The sequence below is a fragment of the Pleuronectes platessa genome, chromosome 4, assembly GCF_947347685.1.
Source record: "Pleuronectes platessa chromosome 4, fPlePla1.1, whole genome shotgun sequence".
In the NCBI taxonomy this organism is placed as follows: Eukaryota; Metazoa; Chordata; class Actinopteri; order Pleuronectiformes; family Pleuronectidae; genus Pleuronectes; species Pleuronectes platessa.
This window is the reverse complement of record NC_070629.1, coordinates 21,940,026-21,960,489: the sequence shown is the minus strand read 5'-3', so window position 1 is coordinate 21,960,489 and position 20,464 is coordinate 21,940,026. Positions and strand designations below refer to the sequence as shown.

Genomic DNA, 20,464 nt, shown 5'->3' with positions numbered 1-20,464 from the left:
AAAATATGTAATGACAAATATTATCCAGCAACAGGTAAAATCTCAGAGAAAGAAAATATCTTGAACTAATAAAAATATCCTGATACACACAAAAGACAATCAGCTATGTTATATGATTGCAATTAAAATAAATCACAGATGATTGCAAAATTCCCTAAAAAAATATATTTATCAGCTAAATGGTTGATTGCTCAACACCGGTAAGACACAGTATTTTGACTGCCCACGATCTCAACTGATCGTTAGATGCTTTGCTGTATAGTAAGAGAAAAAATATTAGATGATATTTCGGGTAGGACAATATACAGACCCCCTTCCTACTTTAGTAGAGATGTTATATGAGAAAGTTGATTTGTCATGCAGCACTCAACAAGACGGGCCTGTCAAATTCAACTGCTCTTCCACAACCAAGAGAGGGGGGACTTTACAAAGGATTTCATGCCTGTCTCCATCTATGATTGCCATATCTGGACTGCAGAATACTGAGTTTCCCAAAATCTTGATAAGAACAAGCACCGCCATACAGTCAAGACGGGACATCACAAGTAAAGTTTATCATTAAAACCCACACTGACTCCCTTTGAACCACTTCAAGAGAAGTTTGACTTGGAAAATGAAGAGAGGAAACTTTTGATGGCGAGTGAAGAGGAGCAGAAACATCTTTTTTTTTTCTGTACTCCTCCTGTCACACTCCTGTGAAGATAAAGTAAAAGCTCGATAGAAGAACATGTTTGTAAGTTTGTATGTAAAACTGTGTGTCATCACTTGTTTTGAAACTCAGTCTGATAACACCACTGACCGCCTGAACTGTGCATAGACAGTATGTGTATGTTGTGCCACTGTGACAGAGCTTTTGTCACTGTAGAGCAAACGTTCCTCATTTCCAACATATATTTTTAACAAGAACTTATATTGTCTGATGTTATTAACACAAGGTTCCTATCTATAACAAGAGCTGAATAAATCATATGTCACTTACGTCTTCTCAGATTCCTCAATGTGCCCTGACGTTAGCAGGACTGATGGATAGGGGTTGATTCTATCTGAGCACAAATGTTTCTCACCTGTTGTCAGATGGTAGAAGGGAAAGCAGAGCCAGCGACGACAGCTTCCTCCTTTCTGGCTGAGTGATGTTGTCCATGCGGTCGACCCACATCTCTATCACGGTGCCCAGCAACTGGCCCATCTGATGAGGACAGACAGGAGATGGATACAAGAGGCGACACAAACAGCGTTCTGATCCTCTATCACCAAAACACTTTGGCATGATGGAGACACAACTCAGAGCGATAACTCTCGACTTTCTCTATTGTTTAGATTCCACAAGAAGAAGCGAGAAGCGACTCTTCACTTAAGGGCTTGGAAACATCGCCAATTGCAATTCCTCATTAATTTCAGGCTCATTACTTTCAGCCTTGTTCAGAACGAGTCCCTTTTAACATGCACAGCAGTTATGGCTAAAAAGAGTGTGCTGAGGAGACAGAAAATGAAGGGCAGACGTCGAGTCTCACCTCCTGGCTGCACTCGGAGGCAATTTGGGTGAGCAATGAGGAGAAGAAACTGGAGTTCTGGAGCAGGACACGGCCCATGATGCCAAGGTAGGTGGACATCACCACGGGATATCTCTGCAAAACACACACACACACACACACAAACAATACACAATCATACGCAGAAAGATATTCATGTGCAGATGCTCTTACATAAAGCATGATGAGGCAGAAAAGATAGGCCCACTGACACAGCAGTACCCTGGAAAGGCAAAGGAAGACCGAAATCTGCATTGCTCAGTAAATGCCATTATATTCTTTTGCCATAAAAAATTATATAAAAATGGCAGGGGGACAAAGTGGAGGAACAGAGAGGGACAGTCTCGTTTTAAGGAATTTTTTTAAGGTTAAAGTATTTAAATATTTGGTATAAGACCATGAAAAAAAAGTTTAGAGTACTGTAACGTTTAAACAATATTAAACAACATTTGTTCCTTCATTTTATATAGTGCCACTTGAGATGATTTGCGCAGTGTGTAAAGGTGAGACTAACCTCGCCGGCCACGATTCCTCTAAAGACAGCTGGCAGCAGGGGCTGGAACATGTGGGCTCCCAGTATGGGGCTAACCTTTAAAGCTATCTCCACCACCTGCAGAGACACAAAGACAGGGAGGAAGAGGGATGCAGCTAAATAGAGAGAAGTATTGAAAAGTAGTATAAGGGAGAAAACAAAAAACCAAGAAGAACATGCTGGGAAAACCCAGTAGGGAGCCCGAGAGGGAGGGAAAAAGAAACGAGTGTGCAAAAAACATAGGATGATGTAAAGGTAGAGCAAAGCGTGGGAGGCAGAAAGTAGTTAGTTGGAGTTACTTTATAGAAGGAAAATGGAAAGGGTGTAAAAAATTGTGGGAGTGACCTCAATTGGCTCACAAGGTTAGTCCTTTGAGGTTTAGATACCGACGAAATTTGAACGAGCTCTCTCAAGAATCTAAGCTCGAATGAAAATACTTGACTTAAAAAATCAACAGTTTAAAACCAGGGTCAGAAAATAAAGATATAGCATGAATGAAGACGTTTTCTGAGGCGTGTGAGAGAAATGCTGTAGTTTGCATCAAGTACTGTGTGGACATGCAGCCAGCTGTGCATGTCCACACAGCTGGAATGAAAGGATCTTTCCAACCTCATTGGACGTCTCATTATGAGCCTACAACATGAGTCCAGACCACTTCAACCGGAAAACATTACACCGAACAACATCACGTAATTTGTAACCCTGTAAATTACTTTTACACAAACTGAAACCTTAAATTATAATATTTAACCCTAGGGTCAGCAGCCTGGTCAGAGTGTGTGGACAGGCTACGATTCGTTGTGTGTTGACGTTGTGCAGGCTGACAGGTTTCTGGCTCTTGTCTCCTCGCCCCAGAACAAAGGATTAGCAGGAGCCACATGTGCAGTAATGCCACTGAGCTTTACTAAGCTAAAGCTCTATGTTCGTGTGGCTAATCTACATTATTATAAAGTCAACAAGAGCTGAGGCATGTACAGTATGTAACCTGACATGCTAACACACAGTTTATCATTAATTATCTACACTATGGCGGCCCACCATGTTCTAATTCGTCACACCACAGTTTCATAATGAACTAAGATTAATTAGACTTCTCATAATAACATAAGAGATCTCTACGTTAAGAGCTCTGTTGATTACTCGTAGAGCTGCCTGCAGCCCTGTTAACCTCCTGTTTGCTCTCTTCTTCTCACCCATGCCTGCGCCATCGCCCATGAAGTTTTTACCATCCAGGCCGACGGTAAAACCTAATACTTTCAGCAGCAGCTGTGTGAGAACGTGCAACTGGCCAGACAATGAACAAGCTTTTTTTAGGGGACACATAACAGAAATAACTCATTAGTTCAGAGATTATAAATATAGAAAATCTAGTCCTGCATCATAATCTTGTGTCAATTCACAAGCTGCACGGTCTGTGTCTGTTTGTGCATCTACAACATTGTCTGCTACTTTCATTCCAGCTGCTTCCCGTAGAGCCACACAGGTAAGACGAACAAACACTACTGTTCAACTGATGGAGGAAGAATGACAAATGAAGCCTGAGGAAAGAGACGGAATAAGTAATATAGTTCTCTCTGTGTGTGTGTGTGGGGGGGGGGGTTACCTTGAGCACTTGGACCTGTCCCTCATTCGTGATGTCTTTCAGCAGATCACAGAAGGATCGACACAGTGATTCTGCATAGTTCTGGAAATGCACAAATTCACAGATAAGGGAATTATAATGTATATGTATAACTTGAACATGCTTTGGTTTCATTTTCTCTTCATAGTGCTTCACTTGAGAGTCTCACCTGCAGGAAGTCTGTGGCCGACAAGTATAAGTAGGCGTTTACGATCTGAAAGCAGGTGCGCAGATTCTCGGAGCTCAACTCTGAAACAGAGCATGAGATGTTGCACGTTATAAAACTGGACCAGAGGGGTTAATTGAATGACACAGGTGATGAATGGTCCAGATGAACAGGACTGTTGAGTTGTCCAACACATTGGGAATGAATTGCAAATTGGATGGATGGTCTTACAAGCTTTGATCCTTGAGAGCAATCAATATACACATGATATGTTTCACTCTGGGAAATGTTCAGTGTTTACAAAGTTTAAGTTGTCAAAAGCTACTAGTTTCTTGCACTGTACCTTTGAGCTTGAATAAAAAAACAAGAATTATATGAGGAGGAGGAGCATTTTTTCTATCAGGCAGTATTTCCAACCAGCTTTAATATTTATGTGGAACACAATAAGCCTCGAAAATGAGGCAACTCAAACCATTTAAATAATTCAATGACGAAAACAAATTCAAGGGGAAAGGTGTGGGGCTCGGTGAATATTTATGATATATATTTCTTTACTCACAAACGGGTGCGTGTGATGTTTTATTGAAAAACTGACATGTCAGTGCATCTAGTTGAACTGTTACATGCTGAATGAAAATGTAACCAACAAACAAACGAATAAAACTGACGATTTAGAACCACTTTCCCAAAAATAGAAGAAAGAAAAACCCGGGCTGGTTTTAGCTTTTAACCATAGTTCAACATATAATGCAGCAAAAGGTTGAGAGGATCTATTAACAAGAAGTGCATCTGAATTATTAAGCATAGTGCTGAATCATTACACCTGCATTAAATATGTTCTACTTCGTCTAAGCTGTTTGTCCGACCTTTGCTGTCGAAGTAGTTTTTTCACCAGCAGAAGCAAAGAGGTTATAATAGGGAAAATGTTATAAAAGAACCATTAACTGAGGTTAAGAGTAACAATGGAGACTAAACCTTGACTCCTGTCAAAGAGAGCAACAAAGAGCCAGAATATCTGATCAAAATAAAAGGTGAGACCAGGTTCAGTAATTATAACCTCAAAAACTATCAAATGTGAAAAGTTTTGAATATATATGATAACTCATTCAAAAAGAAAAATGCCCTCATTAGGTAACAAACAAATATGTAGCATTTTTTACAATTTTCACTTTTTGCACACAACTATACATCAGAGGCGAGAGCACAAATAATTGGCTTTTGGCCAGTAGGTTAGTGTAACTGCTGGAGTGCAAAGCAGACCTAGTACCATACTGGTCACACAAAAAGCACTGACGGGTTGAGAATTATGTATTGAGCAATATATAGGAGATAAGTACCTTTTACGATGAAGTCATGTGAGGTTAATGATTTATAGTTTTTATCTTCTTGGAGGACTATGATTGGTCCTTTGTCCAAAAAACTTGATGCTCACTAATTTGCAAGAAGCCGCGAGATTTTCACAAACTGTTTGTGCTTCAATGCAGCCGCCAACAACCAGGACGTACACGGCCTGGACGACAATTTATGCTACCCACGAGACAATTCATGGAAACTAATAATAATCCAGATCGTCTCTTAAATTTTATGGATTCTCCCCTGGCTCACGCCCAACACTTCTACTTAGTTTCAATAAAACCGGTTGAGTAGTTTTTATGTCATCAGCAATGAAATGATGACCTCCTTGGCAGAAGTAATAACATAAAATAGTGGACTAAGTTGTCCTTCTGGCTTGAGGTCAGGTTGGGATCAAGAAAACATGCGTAGCTGTTATGTCTCATCACTGACTAGCATCATGATGACTGCCAACAGAAGTAAATGTGAGACGTTGAGCTCCCAAAGAGAAACAGACCGATGACAAAGAAATCGTTGCTTGAAAAGCTCACACTGATGAAAATGGTAATGAGTGCTGCTCTTCAGTGGAGTTTTGGTGCCAAACAAGAAGCGTTAACAAGACCGTGATGGGAAAGAGACAATGTTATACAGGTGGTGAGCAAGCTAATAGAAAAGAGGCTGAAATCTTATTCAGAAGGAGAATCCACGAGGGACCTTCTTTCAAATGAAACTGCTCCAAAGAGTCGGTTTGTCTCGAAGAACCGTCACAGAGCAGATTACTGAACACACAAGAAATGTCAAGGTTTTCTCTCTGGTCTGTGATGAAAAATAAAAATAAAAATCACGAGAAACATGGATACTCAGTGAAAGCCAGGACTAGCACATACACAGCAGGAGATACACCTGACAGTGATACAGGCTGGCGGAGTAACAGACCTTAACAAATTGAATACCCTTTTGGAAACGTATGTTACACACGGACGCACAGATGAGTGAGAGCGGTGAGAGAGAAAAGAGAAGGGACTGAAAGGAAACAGTTCCTCAGAAAGATGGACAGAGACAAAGTCACACCTGCATGCCGACTCTCCACAGTCCCCCCCTCCCCCCCACCTCTCCAGTACACAAACCAACATCTGAAAGAATTTATAGATTGAAGGTAACACAGGCTGACAGGAACTAACACCAATACCTGGAGTAATTGTTTACTTCACACAAGTTGACAGGGCAGCTAATTCTAACATGGAGGACAATAGTCATATCCCTGAATGAACAAAGGGAACCAAGGGACAAGATATAGCATATATATATATTTGCATTGAAGGTGATTCTTAAAGACTTACATTTACCCAGTTTGTTATGCACTACAAAAGAGGGTGCATTAATTGTTTATTTAGTATTGTCTTAGGGCTGCTTCTCAAGCCGATTCGACCCTCGCGACAAATGCTGGGAGTCCCAGACTGGAGGCCAGCTGGAGCCGATTATCTGCCCAAATAAACCTCAATTGTGAGGGGTTAACAAAATCATTGTATTGCTGCCGATTGAGTCGAAGCCTCTCTGATCTGCTCTAACAGAAACCCCCAATAGCCAAGGAGAGCGAGCTGACTGGGAAGTGTCACCAACTGGATGTTGCTGTGACTGAAAACAATAGGGATGCACCGAATAGAGAATTTGTGGCCGAAGCCGAAGCCGAATAATAATCAAACGCTTGGCCGAATACCGAATACCGAATGTGGTTGTTAAGTTTTTCATTATTTATTTTTTTTAATTTGCAAAAATAAAATACATAGACATGATTTTCAAAGAAAGTAAATGTTTATTTAACATTTCTGACATGTTGTGCAAAAAAGTGCAACAGTTGGCACAAGTCTACTAAGTAACAGTAGGCTATAATGTAAACAATAATGTAAAGGCTGAGGTAAATAGCAAGTGTGCTTGTAACATCAAACACTTACAGGTACATAACATATCCCTGACCAGAACAGATTTGTCATCAGAAAGAAACTGACATCTGAGACAAGACAACCCAAATTGCTTTACAGACAAAAACATTAAAACAAAACAACTGTGCCTGTATCAAGCCATAGGTCTACTTAGCCTACTCCTACAGGAACAGTGGCAGGTTCTTCTTTATGAAGAGAAGCTTCTCTGCTTTATCACATGTCAGTCTGTTCCTCTTCTCATCAAGGACATGTGATGCAGCACTAAACAGCCTCTCACTATCAGTGCTTGTGCATGGAGCAGCCAGGTACTAAACGGTTGATCATCCAAAGCAATAAACTCCATTACCTTCTTCGTGATTGTGTTAGCTTTGGCATTGTCCTTTGCAAACTTTTTTGTCTTTTCAAAGACCGCGGCCACGGACGGAGTGTGGGTGCTGCTCGGAGCTTTCCTCTTTGATGCTACTGCAGCCGTCGCTCGCTCAAACTGAGCATGCTGCTCGGGGTGTTTGGCTTTAAGGTGGTTAATTAAGGCAGTAGTGCCAAAGGTCTTTGCGGACGACCCCCCTCTAGATATTTCGGCTAAACACTGCTTGCAAACTGCAATTCTTGTGTCGCTCTCCGACACTTTAAAACATGACCACACCGCGGACATCTTTGTTTACGTTTATCGCGTCACTAGACGCTGTTTGCTTGCGTCATTAAAACGCGCCGCTAATATTCGGCCTTGTTTTTCACTCATTTTACCGGATACCGAATGTGGCCGAATGTGGCCTTTTTTGCAATATTCGGCCGAATATATTCGGTGGCCGAATATTCGGTGCATCCCTAGAAAACAACAATACATTTCCATGCTCACCCAAAATGTATAGGCTAATTCTGCCTTTACAGCCATGACTACACCCAGAGCTTACATTCTTTTTGGGGGTTTTCGCTGCGAAACCAGCATAAAAAAATCCAAAGACGAGAAGAATTTTCTGTTAGAACCAAAGTTTCTGGAACTGCCACTGTCAAATTGTTTCCCACAACAAGCAAGTGTGTGGTCTTACGATCTGGCCAATTCGGTTAAGGCTGTCATGAGGTCTGTGGTCTCTCACATTCTTGAAGAGTTGAAAAATCCTCTAGTGTGCACCAGGCATTACTCTCAGAAGTAACAAAGTAGGTTCAATGTGACAATGCAGGTTTTTACAGGTGATATTAACTTTTATGTCGGCCATATGTGTTGTCTAGCCATCTGCCAGTCACAGTGAGGTAGTAGAGATAAGGCATGCTGCCATCTGTTACCAGAGCAGGTACGCAGGGGCCTATTTAGTCAGCACATCGACAAACATAGCGTGGAGCAACATTACAGGAAACACATGCAGCGTGCAGGGAAGTGAGCACAGATCAAGAGACAATTAGATGAGCAATCAGAAAAGCTCATGCCTCCTCTAACAGTGCCCTTAAATTCAATCAAATTGTACACACTCACAGATATCAGTCCCCTAAAAACTCCTGACTTGCTTTATCTAGAATGATTAAGAATTTGCTGGGAAAAAAAACGCCCCATATGTAGATCTGCACTGAAATGGAATTCTTACTAGACCGATACTGCATCCTTCATAATAATCCGTCCAGTTTTGACTTATGGTGCTAACTTACAGACAAATAAACAAACAGATGAAAACATAACTTTGTTGGCAGAAGTAATGAATGAAAGATGTAACAGTGACAGGAGCTTCAGGAGAGAGAGAGAGCGCAATGGCTCACCCTACTCAACTTTTCGGACGCCCTGGATATTCCCATTGTCCCAGAGGGCATATGTGGATCTGCTCTGGCAATCCATTTCAAAGAGATGTGAAGCCAAGAAAAAGGAGGAGGTGGAGGAAGTTCTCCAGCTCTGTGCCAAAAGGTTACAGCTCAACCGCCTCCCAGACAGACCTTCACTCCGGTGGCCTGCAGGTAATCCAACCTGATTTCTACTCAGGTAAATAAAAGCTACAGGAAGCCAGTGTGACTCAGAGAAACGTGGTTCTCCACTCTACTGCGGCCTAAGAAAATGTATTTCTTTACATCTGAGCATGACAATATGGTTGCACTCAAAACTACTTCATCTTTTATCTGCAAGTGAAGCTACACCAGCTCAACTTGTTCTGATTATGAAGGCAAAACTGAGGTAAACACATTCCAACAGCTTTCCGATCTGCCCCCTCCATAATGTCACCACCACAACCACTGTCAATACTTGCCTGACTGATAAGCTGTGCACACACGCTGGCAATATCCTCTGAAGGAGAGTTTTGTATGAATATCAATACAAGAGGAGGGAGAGGTACAAGCATTTATGTGAGTGGAGGAAGAAATGAATTGAATTCTCATTCTGGGCTGGAGGTAGGTCAGGCAGCTCAGAGCACTGAGCCTCGGACTTCATAAGTCTTTCATTATCTCCCCCCTCCTTCACTATAGCGAATGAACCCGAGGCACCTCAAGTGTCCGTGTATGAATACAAACAGCCTGACAAAATAACACTGCATCTATTTATTGCAAGTAGATTCAATGCCATTTCAACACAGCATCCTCGTGCTTTTATTTCAGTGTGATGCTAGTACAACAGGAACAATAAGACAGTGGATTTACTGAGAGTCAACTTAATTCTGCATTTTCCAATTCTTTCTACAACTGTCTGAGAAATATGCCATCTTACTCTTGTTGGTTGAGATTTTAACACGGGCTCCATGTTGTGAATGGCCTGTAGTAGAAAAATTAACTAAGCAAGGTTGACAAACTATTTTGTATTTAGATAGTAAGCATTTGAAGCCTTGACAAGAGACTTTTATGACTTGAGCTGTTTTATGGTCGGGACTGTTAGTGTTGAAATACGTTGAGACCATTTGTTACTTAATTACCCATCAAAGGAAGGAGTGGATGTCTTCTTATCACCTAAGGAAACACATGTGAATCAGTTGCTAATGTTTAGATTCCTCTCCTTCCCCCACCCATGTATCCTTCCTGGATTGGTTCAGAAGGACAGCCCTAAATCCTCCTATATAAGATCTGTGTTTTTGACTGTTCTTCATCCTCACTCTGAGATCCTTGTGGTCTCCCTGTGTTGATCCTTTCTGCAGAAAGCCCCTTATTAAATACACGTAGATAACTTTGTTGTTTCCAGCCTCTTGTATCTCCAGATTTCCATCACAGGCCTTTCCATTTCCTCAATGAAACCAGCCAATAAATAATAATATAATTATGAAAGTAATAATACAGCAGAGTTTCCCATTCATTATCTAGGCCCCGGCAACCTGCCATATTCTAATTGCTTGCGCCACATTTACTAAATAAACCAAAGCATTTTTAACACTTCTCATAAGACCTCATCTCTAACTTGGTATGTGCAGCGCTATTTACAGTGCGCTCACTTGCCCTCGCTGTGGGACATTCTCCTCAGTTTTTTTTGCCTGCCCCCGAGTAGAGGGTTTGGAGAATGTGTGAGCGAGCCACTGCGAGACACAGCAGGTCAATGTCAGCAGAATTCACAATGAGCGAGTGGGCATGTTGTTGAAGTTTCTAACGCACGACAGAAACAAAACTGAAAAAAAGGAGCCAATATCTCACACGGCTGTGCTTGAGCTAAAAACAGATCAGAACATATTGTAATCTATTATAAAGGCAGCGTTATTACTTCTTTTAATAACTCAATTAACCTAATTTTGTTTTGAGGCTGTTAATAAGGTGTTAACTCGTGATAAGTGTTGAGGCTTTAGTGGGATTTAAATGGGACCAAATTATCCGCCAATATAATATTTTGCTCTATCGTGCAAGTAAATACACTTGTGAAGAAAATGTAGAAACTAATAGTCAGAAAACAGAATAGACCATTTTGCCAATCCAATACTATAAAAGCGATTACATTTTCACAAAGCCAGAGCAAGTCCAAAACACACACACACGCGCTATAATCAAATAGTCACCAAAACAGCTGCTGAAGCACTGATTAAGCTGTAGTCTGTACATCCTTCATAGCCCTGGGCATATGCTGCACAATCTGCTTCCGTTATCAACATTAACAGGAAAATGGGCCTCACATCTGACTGTGATAACAGCCTCTGAAGTGCCTCTAATGTTTGTTGGGGACACCGCTTAAAATTCTGGTGATCTCCCAAACCTATTTTTTTCCTTACATGACGTGATGGGGTTGACAATGTCATTCCAGGCAGCCGGCGACACAAAGTTTGAGTTGAGTTAAGATGCATGTTGGGGTTTTAAAAGTAATAAAATGCAACATTACTCAACATCTCCCCCCCTTCAAATTAAGAAAATAGAGAAAAGAGGAATATTAGAGTGATGGCTTGCTGCACTACTTTATTAAAGTAAAACTTTACTGCTGCAGCTCTAGAGAAACATCTTACTTTCCCAGGTTTTTACAGTACACAAAGGAACATGAAAAAACAATATGGCCAGCAGAAGCCTTGCTACAGTTGCGAGATGACAAGCTCAGTCCCTTTGGTGCTCTAGTGAGTAAGCCTTGGATGAGTAATCATGCTTGACAGAAGCGAGAAAAGCTCAGCAAGGGATTCAATGAAGTGGCAAAAATCTACTTTTGTATGTGATGACAGCGAAGATAAGAAAGCAGAACACTTCCAGGACTGTGTCTCGGAAAGATCTGAAACATCTCACAAGGTTAAAAAGGGCAAATCAACCCGGAGATATTTTGACAGCAAATAATGGATAATGATAGTGAATCGTTTTATCAAACTTTAACAAAAATGACAGATTAATCTGCTTCCATTTCCTGCACTATATAGCCGAATATGTGTGACTTTGGTGAAATGGCTGTGATCAAACTCAGTGCTTCCAGATGAGAAGCCTGCTATAAAGAGGGGCGGATGTCTAGACTGATCCATGGAGCACATGAGCTGCGCAGGTAACTGTGAGTCTACATTCTGAGGAATGTTAGAGTGCTTGCACATGAAAAAGATGAGGCTGGACCTCTCTCAGTACTGTATCATTGATCTTGCAGGGACGGTGTGACACATTTCTGGATGCAGCACTTTCTAAGTGATAATAAGTTCATTAAGAGTTTTGCTCGGCCCAATTTATTACTTTAAAGCCAATTCAGCAAGGTTATGTCCCTACTTTATATTCTAATTTATTTACCTTAAATTGCAGGGAGGGAGGCTGTTAGTTAGGAGTTAGTTGAAAATTAATTACTTCTCATTATACAAATTGAATTGTCATTTATCAAGCAAATTTCCTAAAAATGTTCTGCCGCAAGAAAGTGAAGATTTACTGCTCGTTTCTGTTTGATATCATTGTAATTTCATCATTTGGACGGTTGGTCAGACATTAAACCAGGAAAGAGTCATTGCAACATACAGTTATCTTTGGTTGTCACGATGAAACACAAAACTCAAGCTTCAAACCATTAAAACAAGTATATATTTTGTCCAGGCGTTAATAAAGACAAACACAAAACATGTGATACTTGGTATGGTCCATATCAGGAGCCCTCCAAAGAGTTTAAGTATTGGCCCAATTCCCTCATATATACAGTGCATCCATTCTACAAGTTCTTTTAAGAGAGCAGCTTTTCAAATGCAGCTGCTAAGTTTTGTTAGATATGGCGAAGCAGATCAAACACCGTCTCTTACCACCTTCAAAAATCATGTCCAACATTACTGAGAGTCCACGGGTGGCAGCTGTAAAAGTAGAGTTGCATGCTCACGACAAACCCCACACCCCCGACACTGCAAAGGGATTTTTGCCTTGGCTCATAAAATGTCAATAATCATTGAGATGTAAGGAGATAACAGCTGCTGTTACAACTTTCTTCTGAAAATACCAGAATTACACAGTAAAAAAAAAAAAAGAATAATGAACAAGTATCGATATTTATCTGGATATAAAATTACCTGAGTCAGAATATGAGATTTTCGTCATATCATGCAGGGATATGGAATTCTCACAGAGATTATCTTATATCGTGCACATCCTTGAACTGTAACACAGGACCATAAATCATCAATTAGGTCACCTTCCCTGGACTTGACATTTAATATTCTCGTAAATCCTCTTCCATTTTTTTCAACCTGTTTCAGCTTCAGATCCTTTTTCTGTGTCATCATTAGAGTCATCGTCATCACAATCCACAAATGGCTCATGACCTTTCCCGCGGTTTGTAAGTACGTTATCCATAAACTCTGCACCTTTGGAAGCTGATGTACAAGCTCCACATATCCCTGACAACAGATGGCGAAGTTCCAGTTATTCTAAAGTCTCCAACAATGAGTGCAGCCACTAGAAGCTCTATAGGTTAAGTAGCGTCGACCTCTTGAAGACTTTGGGAACCTCAGATAATTGTGAAATTAATTTTCTAAAAATGTTACGCAAAATAATCAACTGATTGAAAGAAGGTAATTAACAGGTAACAGCTGTACAACTTAAGCCTAGAGACAGATTTTTATTACATGTTCCGTTTTCTGATAGTCTTCGATTATTAAATGAGTGTAGATACTTTTGGCTTTTAAACAAACTCAATAGTTCCTCAATGTGTGTCCCTTTGGAGCCCTGTAGCACTTAAGGAGACACAAAACCTTCATTAACAAAATAACATCGCATGGAAATGAATGAACACTTAGGCTCGTTCACTTGTTCACATTAATTAGCATATTGCCCAAAACAGAAACTCTGCTGCACATTCTCATCATAACTGGTCAGAGGAGCGTGCAGAGCAGAAATGTGCCCCAGTTGAGAGAGTGGCGGCAGTGATACAGAGCAAAGTGCTAGTCTCACAATTTAGCCAAGGCAAAGCTCTTGACATTCTAATTAGGGAATTTGCTGCTCCAGTTTAGCAATGATGGAGCAAGGTTCTTTATCAGGCAGGCCAGGCCACATACCTGGCAAGCTGTGACACCACACTGAGCCAGCCCCTCTCAACGGCCCACATCCTTCCGCTGCTCTCTATGGACTGAACAAATGAACCGCCGGATGTTCTGGTGAATACCAGCCAAAGATGATAACTGACCAAAGTTTGACTAAGAAAACATAAATAATCTAACTTGATTCCAACAACAACATTTTATAATCAGTATATGTAGAATGTTCCTCTACTTATTCCTAGAAGGACATTGATTTTAAAACCATGTCTGACCAGTGATCGCATCTCTGAGCTAACATCCTTCATCACAGCAGCTTTGAATTTTCTAAATAAGACTTGCACTGACAAATCTTATTACGTTTGCTACGATCTATTTGATTTAAGGTCTTCCCTAAAACAAAATCACAGACCTGGACGACAGAGCCTTCACATAACAAACACTCACCAGAGCAGACGACACCTACCACACCCTTAATCGTAACTTCACCGCCTTCCGGATGGAGGCACACAACACTTGAACTGAAGTTTCAGTAGGAGCGTCATACCCTCTGCCATTGTGAATAAATGAATTGCCACGATGAATGCGACATGTTTGTAAATGTTTTTATGTTTCATTTGATTTTCGGTAGGTTGCCTGAAAGGTGTGCTTTTTGGGTTGACTGTACTGAAATGACTGTGAAAACAAATTTCCCTCAGGAGACAATAAAGCTAAAGTCTGTCTATATGTACTACTGTAACCTTAAGAAAATTGTGTTTTTCATAATAGGAACGACAAGAGACACAGGGACTGGGAACAAAGGCTGGAGAGAGTACTAAGTGCTGACAAGTATTTGTAATTTAAAAGTCTTGGGTGCATTGGGTTAGTCCATTCATCAATTCAGAAGCGAACGGAGCCTGTTAACAAATACAGTGGCACATATGCAAATGTTAGAAGTCATACTGCCTCACTCTGCTTGCACAATGCATAAGCATTATATCTATATATATTAGACTTTTGTTGTATTGCGATCAAATTCTTTATATTGTTTTAACGGACAGCCCTAAAACAGCATTTGACGAGATAATCTGAAATGTTTGACCATCCATCCTTCAATCCATCATCATAGCCACAAACATGGCTGCATGATCAGTGAGCTTTTATTACTCGACATATCTTCATCAATCCTGCAGAGGCAATAACACAATGAATCTCTCAGTCTGATTGTCAGTACGATTGTATTCGTGTTACTTGCTCTATCAGATAATGCTGATTTTCTTTATATTGTCACTTCCTTGTTTGTGAAACAGATTCATGCTTTCTGCATCAATGTTGTGGAAGAGCAGTGTAACAACCCTATTAAATTTAAAATCACAGTGTTTCCTTTCAGTTTGCCAATTTGGGGCTTTCACATGCTTTAGTGCAGATGCTTGTTGACTGCAGTAGGTGTTTTTGCCTCCTTACAGCTACATCTGTGTAATTCTCTGTGATTTGCCTCAAATTTAAAATGACTGGTTTGCTGCTTTGGTTCTTTGCCTTAGTTTACCTTTTTTTTAATCTTCAGCACAAGATAAGAGTAAAAAGCAGATTCAATCATGTCCAAGTTCCTCAGAGCACACCTCAGATGTATTACCTTCTTTTTATGTCACTTCTTCATGAATTTCTCTGTCATCTCTTCTTAAATAATTCATTTTCCTCCACCACCTCCATGCTATGTTTTTCGCCATTCGTTCCCTTTTTCTTGATCCTCATTAATTCTTTCCTCCTCCATTTCATCCATCCATGACCGTCTTACTGAGTCCTTTTGCTCTTCTGTGACCCACGGACTCCCTGTACATGCTCCAAATGATCAAATTCTCCAGTAAGCCTATCAGGCCACACAAGTGTTTATATTAGTCTGACTCTCGTTATGTGCAGAAGCAAAGAATCAATACTGTTCCACCTTAGCACTGAAGGCAACACGCACATTCACCTCTACAGCAAGTGAGGTGTCCCAATGCCTGTGATAAATCATCCAGCCAGTTCCATTCAATCTGCCACCATTCACAGCTGCCTACAGACCCAAAAAATTGCCCTGATGGCTGCAGATTAGTGCAAATCCACTACTGTGGTCTTTGCGGGTTCAATAGCCTGAAGTGATAAAATTGGAGAAAGTAAGTCCATGTCCATGTATTGCATCAACTTTTTTTCATTATTATTTCGTGCTCTCGAAGCATTTGATCATTTAAGGCCGGTTTCTTCTTTCCGCAGTTTATTCCATCTCAGGCTGATGTGAAATGTGAACACACACACACTCTTTAAAAAAGGATTTTAGTCAAATTACTTTGAACTATCCAAGATGCAACATAGCTGCATAAGACACCCTCCTTTCCTGCCATTCATTTCAAAGGGAGAGATAATGCCACAAAGTAACTCTAGATGGAAAAAAAAATATTAAACTCATACGAACACACATCGCAAACACAATTACAAAGATACACAAACAGGCATACACACACAAACAATGCTGGATATTCCAGCAAATAAAGAAAAGCTCACCAAACAAAGCGGACATGTTCTGGAAAATTCTGAGCAGTTCTGGCGTGACTGCTGGGCTGTTCTCCAAAGTCACCAACCTGCATGGTTGCAAGGAGAAGAGAGAGAGAGTTTGCAAATGAGGGAATAAAACAGAAACATCGAAGAATTTGTGAGAGAAGGGTGCAGGAGACATAGTTTGGAGGTGGCAAATAAAATGGGAAGAGAAATATAGCCAGGCAAATAATACAGGCAGAGAGAAGAGGAGAACATGGGGTTAACAAAAGAGTGGAGAACACAGTACACACGGTTAAGTGGATGAAAAATGAAATGAGAAGGAAGGAGGAAGAGAAAATGTCTTTGTGAAAATAAATTCGATAAAAAGAGGCATGTTTCATAAATGTGCTTGATTTAACAATGTAATTAAAAAATACTGTACATATAAATCCAAATATGGCAATGACGTGATTTTACAAGGCCTCTCTCCTCATTTCTAGTCACAAGGCGTCACTGGTGGGATTTCACCTGCAACTAATCCCAAGGATGACGCATGAATAACTGATTTGATGCATTCTCCACAAATTAGCCGGGGGGGGAAAGACACAATGTACAGATATGAGGGGAACACAGAACGAGCAAAAGCAGCTAATGAAAGCAAGAGAAAATGACATTGACTTTGTAAACAAAGACAGCAAATATTTAGGACACGGCTGTTTATCAGGCAGGATGAAAGACGGGCAAGAGATATAAGACTGTGGCTTTGTGCTACAACAAACACAGCATGCTGAGCAGTGCCAGTCTCCTCAGGGAGAGACAGGAAAAAAGAGATTAAGAGGGGGCGGGGGTAAAAAGCAGAGAGATTGGAACGGAACAAAAGGTAACCCCAGCAAATTCTATTCCACTGAAACAAACCTTTCTTGAGGGTGTTGTACATAAATAAAAGTGATATGACATGTAGCCAAAATAATCATATAAAGGAAAGACTACTTATTTACAAAGTGTTGACGGTTTTGTCCTTTGCCAATATGGACGCATCCTCAAGCTCAAAACAAATGTTATCATCACAGAAGCTTTCAAGAGAATTACACTTATATTTGAGAGGAAGACAAAAACATTACTTGGTGCAGAAACAACTTAAAAACTTAAGAAGCTGCAATGATCTCATTTAAATCTCATCCCTGCAACATCTGTTTGTTTTTTCTTTTGTTTCTTTCAATTTGTCATTAGAGAATATTACAACATGATTTCTTGGATGACATTGAATGTAATGGAACGGATTACTTCTGTTGCAGTGTTAAATGAAACTCTTAAAAACCAATTATATTTGTGTGCTACTCTTGGGGTACTTAGGATCCTAAAGTGTGCCATTTCCTTTCATATATGGATAGACACATATAAATATATATTACTGATTACTGAGTAAAGAGGTAAGTTAAAGCTAACTTTTTATTAAATATTGAATTATTTTAGGTACAAAATGACAATGCATTGAATTTATGATTGGAATCTCCATGCTAAATAACTTATATCGCTGTTTGACTGAGGAGGCAGCGCAACTACTGGTCAAAGTTCTGTTTCTCCAGAAATATATACATCTTTGGCCATATCGATTTATTGGTCAAAAAGACAGATTTAAAAAAGAAATCTGCACTTTGGAGAGGAGTTATAATTAGTTGTTTACATGTGGATGAGAGGCCAAAACATGCAGGAAAATGTTTGTCTCGTAAACTATCCGTAGACCTATGTTACGAATTTAGGAAGCTTAGCTGTGAATTCATGTTTCATAAATGTCTTCCTAGTGAAGTTTCTTTGTAGAACTCATAAAGATTAAATATCATATTATGTGTGCTAGTGTGTCCATACCAGAGCTCCAGTCCGTCCTCCAGCAAATACACATGAGGTGGCTGGGAAACATCAGTGCTCAGCTGGATAACAGGCAGAAGGAAAGGGTACAGGTTCTTACTCTCTGCCCCAAGGCCCTGTGAGAAGAGAGAGACAGAAAGTCAATGCCAATCAAGGAAAACTCAAGTAAAGTGCGGAAAGCTGCTTAAAAACGTAGTTTATAAGTTTTTACTTCTTGATCATCTGCAGAGAGATGGGAATGACAGTGTAGAAAATGAAATATACAGTATATTCATGCTTAGAAACCTTTTCTCAGCTCACCATTTCCCAGCTATACACACTGTCATCAGACACTAAAACCTTCAGAGGATATCTTGTTCTTACAGTAATGTGTAGGAGAGAAGTGATTTCACTTTCAATAAAAAAAACAGGTGTCATAAATTTGATTTTTAAATACTTACAAGAAGTTGCAAACGTATCTAAGGGGAGTTTTATGGTAATTATATGGCCAGCAGTGAGGGGTCCACTTACTTTCTTTCATTGAGAAAGAAATCAATTCTCACTGTCAACTTAATGGTCATACACCGTTTAATGGCATTTCAAGTAACACGAGAGACTAGTATGTTTTCTTTGTGCATTAGCCTCTTCAGAGCAGGTTTTCTCTGAACGACCTTGTTACACATGAATGTGAATGGATAAGATTGTGCTGTAGCAGGGAGAAGGAGAAAGCTGAACAATCCCTGTGTCATCTTAACCTGAACAGAACCACATGGCTTTAAAATCATGGAGGACAGAGCTGAAGATTTATATCAAACACAGTCAAGGACTGTTGAAAATAAAACATCTATTCACTTCCCTCACAACACATATTCAGCGCTAACTGATTATTAGAAGTCTATCTTTTAATCATCTGTAATTAGCTGATTTAATTTGTCCTGAAAGTGCAGTATGTAGATATTGGTTGCTTCATCTTTGATGTGTCATTGAATTCCTGTTCTCTTGATAAATAGTAACTTGGTTTTATTATTCTTATTATCTGTATCTTTAATAATATTATTATTATGAGAACAAAGACTTTATCCATTGGGCTACACAGAGTGTACCCTCGAATGCTTCAACTGACAATTTCAAGCTTCATGGAACTTTTCAAAACATGTTTGTTGTTTTTACACATACATTTGAATAATGAAAAATACTCAGTTTACATTTGATAGAACACTTCACTGTAATTAAGCTTAATAATTGTAGACTTTGAGACTAATCAGCAGGGCCACACTGTGTTGCAGTTGTTAGCACTGATGCCTCACAGCAAGACGGTTCTGGTTCAAGTGCTGGTTAGCAGAGAACTGTACTGTGCTGTCTTTGCATGTTCTGCCTGAACCATGCGTGGGACTCTTCCCTCCCAGAGTCCAAGGACGTGCCGGTCGGGTTGACTCTAAATTGCTCGTAGGTGTGAATATGGGCACGAAAGGTTGTTTGTCTCCATGTGTCAGCACTGTGATAAAACTGGCGAGCAGCCCAGGGAGTTCCCCGCCTCTCGCCCAATGTCACCCCCCGCCCCCAGATTGCCACTTCTCTCTGGTGTATTGGTACAACCATTATTCATGTATTCAATTTCCCATCTTGTGGTTTGTTTTGTAATGGATTTTGAAATTGTTTTCGTTAATGTATATTCTGGGATGCCAGTTCCCCCTAAAAAAGGTTGTACTTCATGGCATGCCAAAGTATACTTCATAAAAGGATAACCTAACCTTGAGCAAAACTGTAAGTACACTTACTGACAACCCAGACACAAGTACATACATTAAAAAAAACTTAAATACACATAAATATTAGAACACACCAGCATGTTTATTTACCGACTGTAGCACCGAGACATGTTTAGCCTAACTTATGAATTATGCCCTCTGAAACTGTTTCTCCCCTTGAAACATCACTTCCAGCTTCATCACACATCCCCTCAAACTCTTTTCTGTCGATGAAAACGTAACCACTGTCTGACACTGTGCCCTTTCAAAGCACCCCATCACTTCAAGTTTTACTCAGCAGCTTTGTATATTCACCGAAAACACAGACAAGAGAATGTCGGTGAGAGCAATGAGAAGTGCGGTGTGTGTGTGGTTATGCTGAAAAAATGATTCTGTCTAAAGGCGAGGATCCA

The 20,464-nt window shown here is 40.2% G+C and overlaps 1 protein-coding gene across 1 annotated transcript in view; it reads right to left on the bottom strand.

Annotated features, from left to right (window-relative positions):
* ipo11 (importin 11) overlaps positions 1 to 20,464 on the bottom strand; it is a 103,648-nt gene that overhangs the window by 30,451 nt on the left and 52,733 nt on the right. Inside the window, exons 21-27 of the mRNA XM_053420292.1 lie at positions 18,325 to 18,440; positions 16,486 to 16,562; positions 3,852 to 3,931; positions 3,665 to 3,745; positions 2,044 to 2,139; positions 1,512 to 1,625; positions 1,065 to 1,186 (exon numbers count right to left, since the gene is read on the bottom strand). Of these exons, the coding sequence (XP_053276267.1) occupies positions 1,065 to 1,186; positions 1,512 to 1,625; positions 2,044 to 2,139; positions 3,665 to 3,745; positions 3,852 to 3,931; positions 16,486 to 16,562; positions 18,325 to 18,440 (686 nt within the window). The remainder of the gene's footprint in view (positions 1 to 1,064; positions 1,187 to 1,511; positions 1,626 to 2,043; positions 2,140 to 3,664; positions 3,746 to 3,851; positions 3,932 to 16,485; positions 16,563 to 18,324; positions 18,441 to 20,464) is intronic.